This window comes from Euprymna scolopes, chromosome 44, assembly GCF_053919585.1.
Source record: "Euprymna scolopes isolate OS-2025 chromosome 44, ASM5391958v1, whole genome shotgun sequence".
Lineage (NCBI taxonomy): Eukaryota > Metazoa > Mollusca > Cephalopoda > Sepiida > Sepiolidae > Euprymna > Euprymna scolopes.
The window spans coordinates 43,787,661-43,804,613 of NC_136525.1; the positions used below are offsets into that span (position 1 = coordinate 43,787,661).

Consider the following 16,953-nt stretch of genomic DNA (forward strand, 5'->3'; position numbering starts at 1 on the left):
CAGGAACAATGCAAAAACCAATTAATTATCAAAAAGAATGATGAAGATGACCATTTGAACTACTTCGTTAAAACACTGACAAACATAACAAATAATACCATACCGAAAACAACCAAAACCAACAATCACAACAAACCTTGGTTCACAAAAGAATGCAGAAAAGCCATCAGAGCTCGACGAGCTGCCTTGAGAAAATTCGAAAAGTATCCAACAAGCGAAAATCTGGATTTCTTCAAAAACAACAGAGCAAAAGCCAGACGAATCATAAAGGAATCCAAAAGAACAACTTGGAGAAATTATATATCCAAAATTAATGTGAATACCAAGGCAAAAACAGTTTGGAACATGATGAGGAAAATAGAAGGAAAGTGTAGTAGTACACCAATATCCCACATCTCTAAAGGCAACAAAATATACACCGATCAAAAAGACATTTCCAATAACCTGGCAGATAATTTATCAAAAATTTCATCATGTGACAGACAAACAGAGAAATTCAAAAAGATTAGAGAAAAGGAAGAGAAAAAGAAAATTCTATTTAAATCACAAAATACTGAAAAATACAACCAACCTCTTACCTTGCCTGAATTAAAAGAATCGCTAACCAAATCCCATGACACAGCTACAGGGCCCGATGAAATTCCATATGAAATCCTCAAAAAACTTCCAGAAACCTCAATGAAATACCTACTTGAAATTTTCAATATTATATGGTCCAGTGGAAACGTACCCGAGACCTGGAAAGAGGCCACAATAATACCAATCCCCAAATCTGAAAACTCAAACCTCCAATCCCAATCAAGTAACGTCTCAGATCCATTGAATTTCAGGCCAATAGCTCTAACAAGCTGCATTTGTAAGACCATGGAAAGGATTATAAACAAAAGACTAATCTGGTTCCTGGAAACAGAATCTTATTACAGAATTTCAAACAGGATTCAGGAAAAACCGAAGTTCAATAGACCACATAGTCAGACTTGAAACCTTCATCAGAGAAGCCTTTGTAAGGAAGGAACATTTAACAGCAGTGTTTTTTGACATGGAAAAAGCCTACGATACTGTGTGGAAGTACGGTGTTACAAGGGATCTGAAGGCGCTTGGACTAAAAGGCAGAATGCCAATTTTTATTGAAAATTTTTTAAAAAATAGACAGTTCAGAATAAAGGTTGGCACAGCTCTCTCGGACTTGAAAGAACAAGAGAATGGAGTACCTCAAGGGAGTATACTGTCAGTGACCCTGTTCAGTATCCGAATTAACAACATTGTAAAAACCCTTAACCCTGGGGTAGATTGCTCCCTATATGTGGATGACTTCCTAATATGCTGTAGATCTAGATATATATCTATAATAGAAAGGAAGCTTCAATTGTGCTTAAACAAAGTAATGAGATGGACGGAAGAGAATGGATTTAGATTCTCCAAAAGAAAAACGAAATGCATGCATTTCTGCAAACTAAAGAACATGCATAATGATCCTGTCCTAACCATGGAAGGAATGCCCATACCCGTTACTGACCAGTACAAATTCTTAGGGATTTTATTTGACAAAAAGTTAACATTCATCCCACACATAAACTATCTGAAAAAAAAATGTAACAAAGCTGTAAATCTTTTGAGAGTGGTAGCACATACCGATTGGGGTGCAGACAGGGAAACACTCCTTAAACTTTACAGAGCACTAGTCCGCTCAAAGCTAGACTACGGTTGTTTCATATATGGATCAACCCGAACATCATATATAAAAAGCCTAGACCCTATTCACCATACTGGCCTAAGATTGGCCCTAGGAGCATACAGAACTTCCCCCGTGAACAGTCTATACACGGAAGCACACAAACCCCCACTAGATCTAAGGCGAGAAAAGTTAGCCCTTCAATATTTACTGAAACTGAAGTCTTGCCCAAACAACCCTGCATACCAATGTACCTTCTATCCTAAATATGAAGAACTCTTTAACATGAGAAGAAAAACTATCAAAACGTTCGGGCTCCGAATGAAGGAAAGCATTGAAGAATCGAAAATTCCAATCTCCAGCATTCACAACTTCATACTGCCTAAAACACCCCCATGGACCATGAAACAAGTTGAAATAAAACTCAACCTAAACAAAAAGTCCAAATCTACCACAAACCCTATTGAATACCACAACGAACTTCAACATTTAAAATTACAATATTCAGACTACACCTTTATCTACACAGACGGGTCTAAAAACAACAATCACACTGGATGTGCAGCAACGTACCATAAAACCACAATGAAGAGAAATCTTCAAAATGAAGCATCTATATTCACTGCAGAGACTATAGCTATCGATCTAGCACTCAACATAATTTCAGAGGAAACCACCAAAAACTTCATCATTCTCACAGATTCCCTATCAGTCCTATTATCTATACAAAATCAAAAACAAGAAAATCCACTAACAACAAAATTAATAGAAAAAATCAATATCCTTTCAACTACTAAAAACATTATTCTTGTCTGGATCCCCAGCCATGTGGGGATCAAAGGCAATGACAGGGCAGATATAGCTGAAAAAAGATCTTCTCACCTTCCAACTGACAATTTTAAGATTCCACATACTGATCTTAGACCCCAGATAAAAGCATACATACAGGAAAAATGGCAACTGCGGTGGAGTCAGCAAGAGGGCAACAAATTATACTCATCAAACCTGAACTTAAGGAACGATGTCCGGACATCAAGAGATCACGCCGAGAAGATGTGATACTGACTCGGCTGCGCATAGGGCACACCAACTTTACTCATTCTTATATACTAAATGGAGAATCGGCGCCAGAGTGCATCCCATGCCAGGAGACACTCACAGTAAAACATATCCTAGTTGGGTGTGATGACCTTGCCCCAACTAGAAAATTATATTATACAGAAAGCAATATGGAAGACCTTTTTGAAAAGGTCAACTCAGCAAATATTCTAGCATACCTAAGGAAAGTAAATTTATATAAGAAAATTTAAGGAAATTTAAAGTCACCCAAATATACATATCCATGTATAAATACAACATTTAATTTCTTAGTTCAATTTTATAAAAAAAAGGGAGGAAAGGCTGAAAAAGTCATTCCCCCCTCCCAATAAAAAAAGTTAAAAAAAAAAAAAAGGACTCCGGCATTAAATGACCACATAGGTTGATATGCCGTAAAACCAATCAATCAATCAATATCATCATCATCGTCATCATCTATCTAATACTCTGCTTGTTCTTTCCTTAATCCATACATTATGCTTTGGAAAAGGCCAAGTACAATTTTTGAAAGCCTAACTTCTTCAAAAAAGGCCGAATTCATTAAAATTAGCTTTAAAAAGGCCAATCTGGACAGTAATATGAAAGTGACTTCCCTTTGATGTCGCCACGTTTTCAAATATCATTGTAAGAAAGAAACTCATAGTAATTTCAACATGCAGCAAAGAAAAAAATCAGCAAAAAAAAAAAAAAAAAGGAACATTTAAAAGAAATGGAGAGGGGGGGGGGCAAAAATAAAACATTGTCTGCCAATTGCTGCTGGGACTAAAGGAGTAAATTAAAGATTTTTTCTTACAATGTGATTTTACTATTTGTCTTGAACTATGTAACATAATATTACTTTCCAAGTATTTATTTATTATCATTTTATTATTATTATTATCATTTTATTATTATTATTATCATTTTTATTATCATTATTATTATAAGTATTATAATTGTCATTTTTAGTATTATTTTTATTATATGATGTAATTTCTGTTTGAATGAATTTTTTTTTTTTTTTTTTTTTTTTTTTAACTTATTTCAGGGGCAAAACGTTTTGTTTCACAGTATTGACTACTTAGTGCCAAAAAACATTATCAATTTGATCCTGAAAAAAGGTAGCACGAGTTTGGTGACTGCAAAAAATAAGGTATGAACTGCACTACTATTATTTTCTATGTTTTTATGAAAATCACTTGAGACTATGCATGAAGCCACTTGATGTAATTAGCTAACAGAAACAATGATTATTGCCCATTGTATGTTTATTATATGAGATCATAGCTTGATAAAGGTAGTTTTTATGGAAATCGCTAGAGACAAAGCATGAAGCCACTTGATGGAAGCTAACAAGAACGAAAGCTGATTATGAGATACTTATTAACCTTGTTCTTGAAAAGATCAAAGTTATAGGTAGGAAGGAAACAGTCAGTAGGAAGTGTTTTCCACAAGGCTAGAGTTCTTGGAAATAAGCTACTGGGATAGGAATCTGCTACTGTTATTTTTTTTTTTTTATGGAAATCACTTGAGACAAAGCGTGAGGCCACTTGATGTAAGTAGCTAACAGAAACGAAAGATGATTATTGCTCTTTATATGTTTATTATATGAGATCATAGCTTTTCTACAAGCCTAGAGTTCTTGGGGAAAAAAGCTACTGCAATATGGAAGCTGTATTACAATGAGGTACCAAAACAATGAATTGTTGAAGACCACTAGATCAACAATTTAAATGAGCTGGAACAAAGGAAGCAGAGAATAGATCAGACAATTCTGAAGACTGTGTTCCATAATAGTATTTATAGAAAAAAAAAACTGAGACGAGGATCATCATGTCTGTAAGAAAGCGTGCGGAGAAGACATGGAGGGGGGGGGGTCAAATTACAAATACGTTTCTGCAGATTATCAAAAAACCTTCAAATGGAACAGAGGTTCACCAGCCCAAATATGTCGAGAGTACTTTGTACACGGTCTGATAGTAGATTTGTAGTGATAAGAGATTAGCTTCAGGTTGTAACGGAGCCACTGCGTATTTAGCAGCAACTGCATGACATGTATGCAAATGACCAAGCCGGTGTGTAAGGTGACGTCACGGTGGAGGAAGTGAAGGAAAAAAGTGGAGAGAAAATAAGACACTACAGGAGGGAAAAACAGTGCATGCGAGCATGAAATGGACGTTTGTGCTGTGACGACATAAGAGACTTTTATTTATTTATTTAGTTTTATATATTTATTTATTTAGTTTTATGTATTTATTTATTTAGTTTATTTATTTATTTATTTATTTAGTTTATTTTTTATTTATTTATTTAGTTTATTTTTTTATTTATTTTAGTTTATTTTTTATTTATTTTAGTTTATTTTTTTATTTATTTATTTTAGTTTATTTTTTTATTTATTTATTTAGTTTATTTTTTATTTATTTATTTAGTTTATTTATTTATTTATTTAGTTTATTTTTTATTTAGTTTATTTTTTTAATTATTTTAGTTTATTTTTTATTTATTTTAGTTTATTTTTTTATTTATTTTAGTTTATTTTTTATTTATTTAGTTTATTTTTTTATTTATTTAGTTTATTTTTTTATTTATTTAGTTTATTTTTTTAATTATTTTAGTTTATTTTTTATTTATTTAAGTTTATTTTTTTATTTATTTAGTTTATTTTTTATTTATTTATTTAGTTAGTTAGTTTATTTTTTTATTATTTAGTTAGTTAGTTTATTTTTTATTCATTTATTTAGTTAGTTTATTTTTTATTCATTTATTTAGTTAGTTTATTTTTTTATTCATTTATTTAGTTAGTTTATTTTTTTATTTATTTAGTTTATTTTATTTATTTAGTTTATTTTTTTAATTATTCATTTAGTTTATTTTTTTTATTTATTTAGTTTAGTTTTTATTTATTTATTTATTTATTTATTTAGTTTATTTATTTTGTTTATTTTTTTATTTATTTATTTAGTTTATTTTTTATTTATTTATCAAGTTAATTTTTATATTTATTTATTTAGTTTATTTTTTTAATTATTTATTTAGTTTATTTATTTATTTATTTAATTTTTTTATTTATTTATTTAGTTTATTTTTTATTTATTTAGTTAGTTTATTTTTTTAATTATTTAGTTTATTCTTTTTATTTATTTATTTATTTAGTTTATTTTTTATTTATTTATTTTATTTTATTTTTTTATTTATTTATTTTAGTTTATTTTTTATTTATTTATTTTAGTTTATTTTTTATTTATTTATTTTAGTTTATTTTTTATTTATTTATTTTAGTTTATTTTTTATATTTATTTATTTTAGTTAGTTTATTATTTTATCTATTTATTTATTTAGTTTATTTTTCAGTTATTTCATAGTTAATGCAGAGGAAACGGTCTTTTTTTTGTTTATTTACTGTTTATTTCCCAGATTTTTTTGCTACTGAAACTTAAGTAGAAATAATTGATAGGTACTAGTAATATATTTAGATGTTTTTTGGTTCTCCGACAAAGGACCTACTAATTCACTCCTGTTCATCCGTTAATTTATTTGCACTTTTCTTAATAATCACCCCTTGGATTTTGAAATTTTGCACAAACATTAGTCATGGTGAAAGTAAATTTTTGCCAGTATGGATAGGGGCAATTATAGAGTAAAATTATTCCCCAAAATCGTTCATCCATTCAGTTGTTTGCACTTTTCTCAATAATCACTTCTTGGATTTTTATGAAATTTTGCACAAACATTAGTCATGGTGAAAGTAAATTTTTCACTTGTGGAGGAGGACCTGCTAGGCTTGTTTTCATTTAAAAAAAAAATTTTTTTTCTATATTTTCTTGTATAACTTTGTTTCTTTTAGAAATTCTGAGAGATTTTTGGGATCAACTTTGTTAAAAGTGTTCTTCGGATTATTTTCTTGGTAGTATTTTATTTGTGTTTGAAATCTATGTGGTTGGTTAGGATGTGTTTTAACTTCTGCCAATTCTTTGTGAGTGGGTTTCATTTGGTAAAGTTTGTCTTTACAAGAGTTCCATAGCTCTTGTCATTTGGATATAACATTATTAGTGGTTTGTAGTCTTGAGAGATTTTTTCAATAAATGTTTTAAAATAAAGCTGTAGTGTTGTTTTCTTTAGGATGACAACTTTATTGTTCCACTCTTCTCTGTGTGTGTGTGTGTGTGTGTGTGTGTGTGTGTGTGTGTGTGTGTGTGTGTGTGTGTGTGTGTGAGAGTGAGTGAATAAAAAAACAAGTTATTTTATATAGTTCAGATAGATTCTGGATGTATACACTTTTACTCCTATTGATTTTTGTACATTTCTGTGTATACATTTTGTTTGTTCTTTTTTTTTTAAGACAGCCTGTATATATGTTTCATCATTAACAAGAAGCATCAGTGTGGCTACATATACAATTATTTCATCAATTGCATCATCCTCAGATTCTAGTCTCCATTGACTGGCAAGAGCCAAACACTCCAATGATAACAGCCATATGAAACAAGAAATAAATAAATCCTATTTATCGTTTTTTTTACAGGTAATGGCAGCAAGTTTCTAAAGAGTGTTTGTTTTCCAAGGGCGATAACTTCACTTCATGAATTTGAATAATTGATTAATTGTTCTTTTAATAAAAATCATTTTAATATTCACATTAGTGTTGGGTGTTGGGACGATTTATGAATCTGAAAAATTTGTACCTACTTTTCTATGCAAAAAACGATTCCTTTAATTGTCTTTTTATTTTATTGAAAACAAAATCTTCCACTGCTGGTAGTAATAATAAAATAAATATTTATTGGTTTAAACTTCCGGTAAGACTAAAATCTCTAGACCCCCCACCCCCACAAGTGTATTTCTACATTTGAGATAATGTTTGCACATTTAACATGTAATTTACGGTAATCTGGAAAAACAACTTTATTATTAAATATTTAGAAATTTATAAGGAATTGAAAGTATCCTGTACCTCTATAAGGCCACCATTCGCCCATGTATAGATACTGTTGTCACATTTGGGCTGGTGCATCTGCTACTTGTCTCTCACTCCTTGACAGGGTTCAAAAGAGAGTCGCCAACCTGATAGATCCTGAATTGTCATCTAGGCTTCAGCCTCTGTCCCATCGACGAAATGTTACATCCCTCTGCCTGTTCTACAAGTACTTTAATGGTGAATGCTTTGACGAACTACAAGCACTTGTACCCCCTCGACATGAACACCCACGACAAACCCGATAAGCAGCTAAATCCCACCCCTTCACAGTAGAGATCCCTAGGTGTAAGAAAGCCTTCTACTCCAATATTTTCTTTCCCCAGAACTGCTAGACTTTGGAACTCCCTTCCGGGATTCTGCTTTCCCAACTGTACTGATATGCAGAAGTTCAAGTGTAATTTGAACAGACATCTTTCTACTCATCTTTCTTCATAATACCCCTGCAACTTATGTCCTCGATAGTAGCTTCCTACTTCAAAGTGGCACTGTGCCTTGTTTGGGGTGAAAATTGAATAAAAAAAATTAAAAAATTGGAATTTAAAATTTAGTACAGACTTGGGAATTGTATCGGAATCTGAAAAAATATTGGTATCGTCTCATAATTTCCATCTTTAACAAGACTCATTAATGTGGCTACGTATAGAATTATTCCATCGATTGCAAGATTCAAACCTCAGATCCTAGACACCATTGACTAGCAAGAGCCAAACTCTCCAATCACGATCCCCATATGAAACAAGAGAGAAACAAATCCTATTTCTCGTTTTTACAGGTAATACTGAGCTTCTAAAGAGTGTTCTATTTCCAAGGGAGACAACTTCAGGTCATAGCATAGAATACACTTGAATAATTGTTCTTTAACAAAAAATAATTTTAATATTTACATAAATATATGTTCCATCTTTAATAAGACTCGTCAGGGGCTACATATATAATTACAGTAGAACCCTAGGATACAGTTTTTTCAGGTTACAATATGGGAAACAATGTTTATTCCAGCTCCACCTTACAGAGTTATTTATAATGTAATTTAATTATATACATGTGTATTATATACTGTACTATATCTTGTTATTAATTTTTAATGCCATATCCTGGGGTTCTACTATGTTTCATTGATTACATGATTAAAACCTCGGACTCTAGTAACAATTGACTGACCAGAGCCAAACACTCAAACGGATATATTAAAATTTAACAGCCCAGTCCATTTGATATATATGTACTTTTTATTTTAAAATCCGATACATACGCTTCGAACAACTTGATAATTAAAATACTGAATCATTTTTTTTTCTTTGTTTTTTTTTTTTCTTTGTTTTTTTTTTTTTTTTTTTTCTCATTAGTTTAATCTGAATGCTCGGGAATATGCTGCTGAATGTGATGCCAATTATGTTGTTGAAGAAATTGATAAAGTAAGTGGTTTTACTTTTTTTAATCTGATTTTAATTTATTTGTAATAAGATGTATCTTCAACGCAATCACTCCCCCATGGAAACTGTACATGTGTTTGTTCCAATTCATGTTGCCTGTAAATGTTAAGATAAGGAGTTCAAATGAAGACCCTTTAGGTAACGTATTATAAGTCATGGCAATCAGTGGTTGAAGATGGTCTCTTGTAATTGGAAAAAAGGGTACTTGTACAGTTTAATCAAGACATTAAAAAAATGAAAATATCAAAATAAGGTTATATTGTATGTATCCGTTTTGAACTGAAAATCTCTGAAAAAAAAAATTTCACCTAATTTGATTGAGTAGTTTTTTTTTTTTTTTTTTTACAGCGGAAAAACATGTTTTTATGTATGTGTTAAATGTTCAAATTAGGAGTAAAGATCAATCCCAGAAGCTTGTCAAAACATGGAACCTCCCCAAGACGAGAGCCATTCATTTCAATTAATGCCAGATAGGGATGAAAGCGTTGATGATGTAATAATAGTAGAAGCTTGGTTTTAGATGCATCAAAATAAGGTTATATTGTATGTATCCGTTTTGAACTGAAAATCTCTGAAAAAAAAATTTCACTTAATTTGATTGAGTAGTTTTTTTTGTTTTTTTTTTGTTGATTTTTTTTTTACAGCGGAAAAACGTGTTTTTATGAGAGCGCGTTGAAGGCAGGCATCTTTTTTTTTTTTTTTTTTTTAATTTTTTGTTATAAACGCCATGGGGAGATAACTCCATGTAAAGTGCCGACACTCCCTCCCTATCTTTAATAGTTAGCTTTTCTTCCTAAAAATCAAACCTTTTGCTCGATATCATAACAAATTGTTTTTTTTTGCTGTATAACAAAAACTACTTGATGAAATTCAGTGAAATTTTTTCAGAGAACTTTATTCCATAACAGGCACGTACAATTTAAACATGTTTTTTCAATATTTTCATTTTTTTAATGTCTTGATTACATTGTACAAGTACCGAAAGAAGTTTGATCTTAGCATTAAATGTTACCATCTATGTACATAATCTACAGATTAGAGGCCATTCTTTATCAGACTGTTCAGAAGTTGTGCAGCAAAATGTCGTAGGCAAAAATCAGTAACAAAGATAGGAAATAGTCAGTTTCGCCCTGCACCGCTCACCTCTAGAAGAGAGGGATTTCTTGGCTGTAATGACCGTAGAGAAAGAAGGAGACAGAAAAAAAAAAGGCGGAAGAAAACTCGCTTCTCACAGATTCGTGGTTCGTCACAAAGAACAATCCAACCGCCAGAACCACCTACACACAATCTGCAGGACACTGCCTAACTGCTTCCCAGTGTCCTGCCTTTATATATTTGCATAATCGCACGAGAACACACGCGATTCTGTGAGAATTGCATGGGGTCAACACCAAGAAAAACCCATAGACGCCATCTTGGAACTCTCTTTCACTCTCTTCTCCTCAACCCGCAACACAACAACAGACATATCCGAGGTAAGCTCTTTATTTCCGTCCATTTCGGTTATTGCCAATTCCGCTACAAGTAGTAACAATAACATAGTGCATATGAGCGTGTGGGGAAAATAGCAGCAGTAGCGAAGGATGGCTGGCTTGTGAAGAGATTAGCAGCAGGAGCAATAGCCAAAAAATGCGCATATGCAAATTAGGAAATGTGCGTGAGAAGAGAAAGGAAAAAACGGGAGAGAAAAATGCACTATATGTTCGGGGGAGAAGCAACATGCATGTTGAAGAGAATGGATGTGTCAAGTCAAAGACAAGAATGAGCTGGCTGTACCCAGCATGCGGTCAGAAGGAAGAGAAACGCGGACCAGGCTAAAATGGACATGTGGCAGTGAGAAACTTTTTAAGTGGTGCGGAAGTAAAGGTAATAAAAACGTTTTGTAAAAAAGAAAAAAAAAAAATGCAGACCGAGATTTTTATTTATTTATTTTTTTTATTTTTATTTTTTTTTTGAAACCTCGTAAGATGATTTGGAAGAGAATAACTTTGCCGGACGATGGGGTAGCGGAAACTTTGTTGGATGATCAGGAAGTGGAAACTCTTTCTAAGCTTGAGGAGGGGTTATCTTTGTGGATAAAATTATCTGGGTGAAAATAAAGAGTGTGATTGAACCAGTAAAAACGTCTTGAAAGAAGTGTTGGTTGTAGAGAGAATATTTTGTAGCAAGAATGAACAGAAATGGGATGAACTGCTGCCAGTGAACACAAAGAATGCAACGCAAACAGTAGTGATTGAATATTTGGCAAAAAACATATTGTATAATAAATACCACACTTTTTTACTTTTTTGATATCAAAATTTTTAGCAGGTGATTTCAGAGCAAGTAGAAATAGATTTCGCTCCTGAAACGGATAAAGAATTCATACTCACCAATTTTAAACAATTTATGCTTTCAACACATGTATCAAGAAATATTACTTGTTCTTTGAGAAATTGTATGAATACAAGTCTGTAAATAATTGTATAGCACAACTGCGAAAACATCTGTAAAGATTTGTGAATAAAATAACTTTGCTTGATAGGATTCTTTTTTTTTTTTTTATTATATGTGTATATAATTAAGATATTGTCCATATATTTGTTTACAATATTAAAGTAATGGCAATAATTCCATATTTACTTAACGGATGTAATAAACTCTGTAAATGCTTAATTTAAAGTTGAAGTTGTAACATTTTTCATTGAATATCTCGTGCTTTCGTAACTCATTTTTCCAGTTTAATATTCACATTAGTGTTCGGTGTTGGGATGATTAATCTGAAAAATTTGTCTGCTTTTCGATGCGAAAAACGATTCCTTTAATTGCCTTTTTTTTTTTTTCTTTTTTTTTTTTTTTTTTTTTGTTTAAAACAAAATCTTCCACTGCTGGTAGTAATAATAAATATTTATTGATTTTAAAATACCAGTAAAACAATAGATCATCTCCCACTCAAAAGTGTATTTTTATGTTTGAGAAAATGTCTGCACATTTAAGATGTATTTTACGGTAATCAGGCGGAAAATAATAATTTTATAGTTGAATATTTAGATTTACAAATTGGAATTTGAAATTTAGTACAGAATCAGTAATTGTATTAGAACCTGAAAAATATTGGAATCGTTCCATAATTAATTCACATACATATATATTCCATCTTTGACAAGACTCATCAGTGTGGCTGCATATTCAACTATTCCATCGATTGCAAGATTCAAACCTCACACCCTAGTCAAGATTGGCAAGAGCCAAACACTCCAATCATGATAGCCATATGAAACAGGAGAAATAAATCTATTTCTTGTTTTTACCGGCAATAATGTGTTTCTAAAGGGTGTTCTATTTCCAAGGGAGACAACTTCGTCATAGCATAGAATACACTTGAATAATTGATTGTTCTTTAATAAAAATTATTTAAATATTTACATATATGTTCCATCCTTAACAAGACTCCTCAGTGTGGCTAAAATAGTTAAATACTTAGAGATTTCTAATGAATTGGAATTTGAAATTTAGTACAGAATTGGTAATTGTATTGGAATATCTCATTTGCTCTCATTGTCCAGGTTTCATAGCCATATAGTAGAATGGTGTGGACAAGAACTTGGTAGATATCTGGCATCGATTGAAATGGATGGCTCTCATTTTGGGGAGGCCTCATGTTTTGACAAGCTTCTGGGATTGGCCTTTACTCTTGATCTGAAATGGAACATGTACATCAAGTCTGTTGCCAAGGTCGCTGGAAAGATGGTGGGATCCTTCTACCGCTCCAGAAGATATCTCACTGCTGATGCAATTATTTATCTATATAAAAGCCAAGTACGTCCAAGGATGGAGTACTGCTGCCACATCTGGGCAGGAGCTGCTAAAAACAGCCTATCCTGCCTTGACAGAGTACAAAATAGACTTTGTGACTTAGTGAGGGATGCCCTTTTCTCTTCCTTGCAACCTCTCTCCCACAGAAGAGACGTTGCGAGCCTATGTATGGAGTATTATCACATTTTGGCTAGTGCATCTGCTACTAGTCTCTTGCTCCTGGACAAGGTTCAAAAGAGTTGCTGACCTGAACTGTCATCTAAACTTCAACCTCTGTCCCACCGACGAGATATTTCATCAAGTATTTTAATGGTGGATGCTCCAACGAACTACAAGCTCTTGTACCCCCCCCCCGATGTAAGTGTGTGTGTGCGTCAGCACTAACCCTGTTCAGATTTAACCGGCTTACTCCGAAGGAGGAAGTCTCATGGGAGTACGAAATTCACAAGTATATTCCTGTTTGGTTTTTGCAACTCTTGCAGCGAAGTGACGATGTCCTCCTACATACAGCACCTGGAATTCCCAAATTGGTTACCCATTTTAGTAATAACCAGGCTTAACGTTGCTTAACTTCAGTGATCTGACGGAAACTGGTGTGTCAAAGTGATTATGCTGTACCTCGATGTAAATACCCCCAACAAGCGTGACAAGCAGCAAAGTCCCACCCCTACACAGTAGAGATCCCTAGAAATAAGAAGTTTCTTCTTCAGAACTGCTAGACTTTGGAATTCCCTTTCTGGGTTCCTGCTTCCCTAACTGTACTGACATGCAGAAGTTCAAGTCTAATGTGAACTCTCTACATAATATCCCTGCAACTTATGTCCCTGATAGTACCCCCTACATCAAAGTGACACTTTGCCTTGTTTGGGGTGAAAGATGTAATAAAAATTGTCTTTTTCCTGCATAGTGTTGTTTCATAACAGATTTTCAAATTTATCATTATACCGATGCTTCTACCGTTACACCGATGCTTCTACCGTTACACCGATGCTTCTACCGTTATACCGATGCTTCTACATTAGTAAAAAATAATCTGAATAATGTAATTTCTGTCTTTTTTTTTTTTTTCAGGCTGTGTTCCGCTGGTGTTTTGAAGACGATAACACCTCCAACCGCAAATTACTGGCTTTACATGGCTATCAGTACCTGGTGATGCCTTTGGAGGTAGATTCTTTCCTGCCCCCTACACGCGCTGTCCCACAAATCTTTCTGTTAGATTTCTGCATCAATCTGTTTCTTCTTGTTAGAACTAGTTTTTTATTGTCGCTCTTTGTCAGTCGTCAAAACAACAACAAAAAAATTGCATGGTTTTGGTTTTATTCTTTGTTGTGATTCCCAGTGCCAGACACCAGCCTGTCTTTTTTGGCTTCCTCTCAAAGACTTTTGGTATTGGCACCGTTCATTTTTTTGGTATGTACGTTTTTTTTTTTGTTTGTTCGTTTTTGCTTTAAAAATAGAAGTAAATAATATAATTTCAGTGCTTTTACAGAATTTGAACCAAATTGGGTTTCTTTTTTGGTTTTTGGGTTTTGTTCTAAACCCTAAACTGAGGACTAAGTTTTAAGTTTACTTTTGCAAAAGTTGGTTTAGTTTGGTTCAAATTCGATAGCAGCATCGTATTTTCTTCCACTTCTAGTAGTTTAACGTAGTACACATGTTTACACGTAGACACCTGGGACCCAACACGTTGTAGCAAAGTACGCCGCGAGGAACATAGGACAAGTAATAACTCGACTCCTTTTTTTTTTTTTTAATTTTTTTTTAATTTTTAAAAAATTTTTTAATTTATTTTTTTTTTATTTTTTTATTTTTATTTTTTTTATTTTTTATTTTTTATTTTATTTTTTTTTTTTTTTAATTTAAAAAAAAAAATTTTTTTAATTTAAAAAAAAAATTTTTTTTATTTTTTTAAATTTTTTTTTTAATAATGACGTTTGCTTCTGGGTTCTTTCCCCGAATAAAATGTGATCGTGTTCTTTCTCTCTGACCTCTGTCCTCTTAGAGCACAATTGAAGCATGATACTTGACTTTTGCATTTCAGACTTTAATTCAAGCCGTTATATAAAAACAATTTTATAATGTGATGTCTTCTCTAGCACGCTCTCTCTCCTTTTCATAGTCTATTTCTTTTTCCTTACCGTGACGTTATTTTGCACATGACTCGGTATTTGCATATAGCGGCCATATTACAGTAGTAGGTTTGTTGGCTCAGATGGTAATCACTTAATAGTTATTTATTTCCCTGCCCTCGCGTATTCCAATACTCAAATGGACACAATGCAGGATCATCCTAATTGACCAAACTCTTTTAAAGAGGAGACTTTGTTGGTTTAGTCACTCTGTGATTGGCAACGATGCTTGGGAGGCAAATTGAGGACATTACATACCATTAAAGGCGATGTCAAACCTAGCTCTGGTCTACAGATCTAAGGTGTTTGTCGCTGGATCCAGGACTGGCTGCTGATCATTCTTCACTGCTGCGGACCATTGAGTGTAATCTGCATTCATCTAGATGTGTGTGTTGTATAGAAGGAGTTGGCTTAACTCGTTTTAGGTGAATGTCACCTCAAGTCAAGTTAAGTTTAATAATTGACATATGATTAAAAGACGTCCATCCCATAATTTGGCTTATTTAACCACCAGAAAAGAGTCTATCAGACTCATATATATATATATATATATATATATATATATATATATACTTGTAGAATATTACTGCCAGTAATATCTTGTAAAACTTATAATCGAAGGTTTCCATACCAGTTGATTGTTAGATAATTTTTTATTCTGAAGAGTATATATATATATCTGTAGAAATATACTTTCTTATAATATATACCAATCCTTATTTAAGAATCTCAATGTAATTATAATTATATTCTCTCTACAATTATATTCTCTCTCTCTCTCTATACATATATATATATATATATATATATATATATATACATACATATATATATACATATAATATAGTAGTGCCTCTCCCTGTCCTGGCATGACCCGATCTTAAAATACACTGAATATATTTTAATTCATGCAGATTTTGTATTTATTATTATAAAACCAATATGCCATTGATTATTATATTATACCCAATATATAGTAATGATTTCAAAAGTTTAAAAAAAGATATGACTTGGATGCCATCGGCTAGAAGATGCCTGGGAGGCCAGCTGAAGATATGGTTAGACACCATCCAAACCGAGGTCGAACCATGTTCACTGCTGGTCCAGAGCCTAGCTGTCCATCACTATCTTTACTGCTGAAGACTGTCATGCGTGATCTGCATTCATCCAGGATACTGTGTGTTTTGTAGGAAGAGCCACCTCAACTTATCCTTGGTGAATGTTGCTTCGATAAAGTCTCCCCTTACAGTGGTAAGATGTGACACAAAGTCGGGAAAGCAGGATTCGAAAAGCAATCACCCTAGAGGAAGAGCACTCAATTACTATAGAAACACCATAATTTCTTTGACTCCAAATAGCAGGTTCATTAGCTCGTATGATAAGACCTCAAACATCAGGAAGTTGACCCCCCCCTCATCTGGCCTCAATTAAAATGAGTGGCCTTCATCTTGTGAAGCACCATTCTTTGAAAAGCTTCTGGGTCTCACCTTCACTCTTTACCTGAAATGGAACACGTACATTAAATTTCTTGCCAAGATTGCCGGAAAAATTGTTGGATCATTTTACCGCTCCAGTAGATATCTCGCTGCCGATGCGATTCTTTACTTGTATAAGACCCAAGTACGTCCTAGGATGGAGTACTGTTGCCACATCTGGGCAGGAGTTGCTCGAAACATCCTATCCTACTTTAAAAGAGTTCAAAACCAGCTTCGAAACCTGGTGGTTGATGCCCTTTTCTCTTCCCTGCAACCTTTTTCCCACAGAACAGAAATGATGTTGCTAGCATGCAAGTGCTCATCTGAGCTGAAATCTTGCCGAACTTTGACAAAAAAAAACCCCCCACTCATCTAGCTACAACCACTATCAAAA

At 32.9% G+C, this 16,953-nt stretch overlaps 1 protein-coding gene across 2 annotated transcripts in view; it reads left to right on the forward strand.

Moving 5' to 3' along the window:
* The window catches only part of LOC145268823 (uncharacterized), a 212,281-nt gene that overhangs the window by 67,004 nt on the left and 128,324 nt on the right, over positions 1–16,953 (forward strand). For both annotated transcript variants that reach the window (XM_080124466.1, XM_080124465.1), the window contains exons 11-13: positions 3,798–3,902; positions 9,074–9,142; positions 14,027–14,119. In XM_080124466.1, coding sequence (XP_079980592.1) covers positions 3,798–3,902; positions 9,074–9,142; positions 14,027–14,119 — 267 coding nt within the window. The remainder of the gene's footprint in view (positions 1–3,797; positions 3,903–9,073; positions 9,143–14,026; positions 14,120–16,953) is intronic.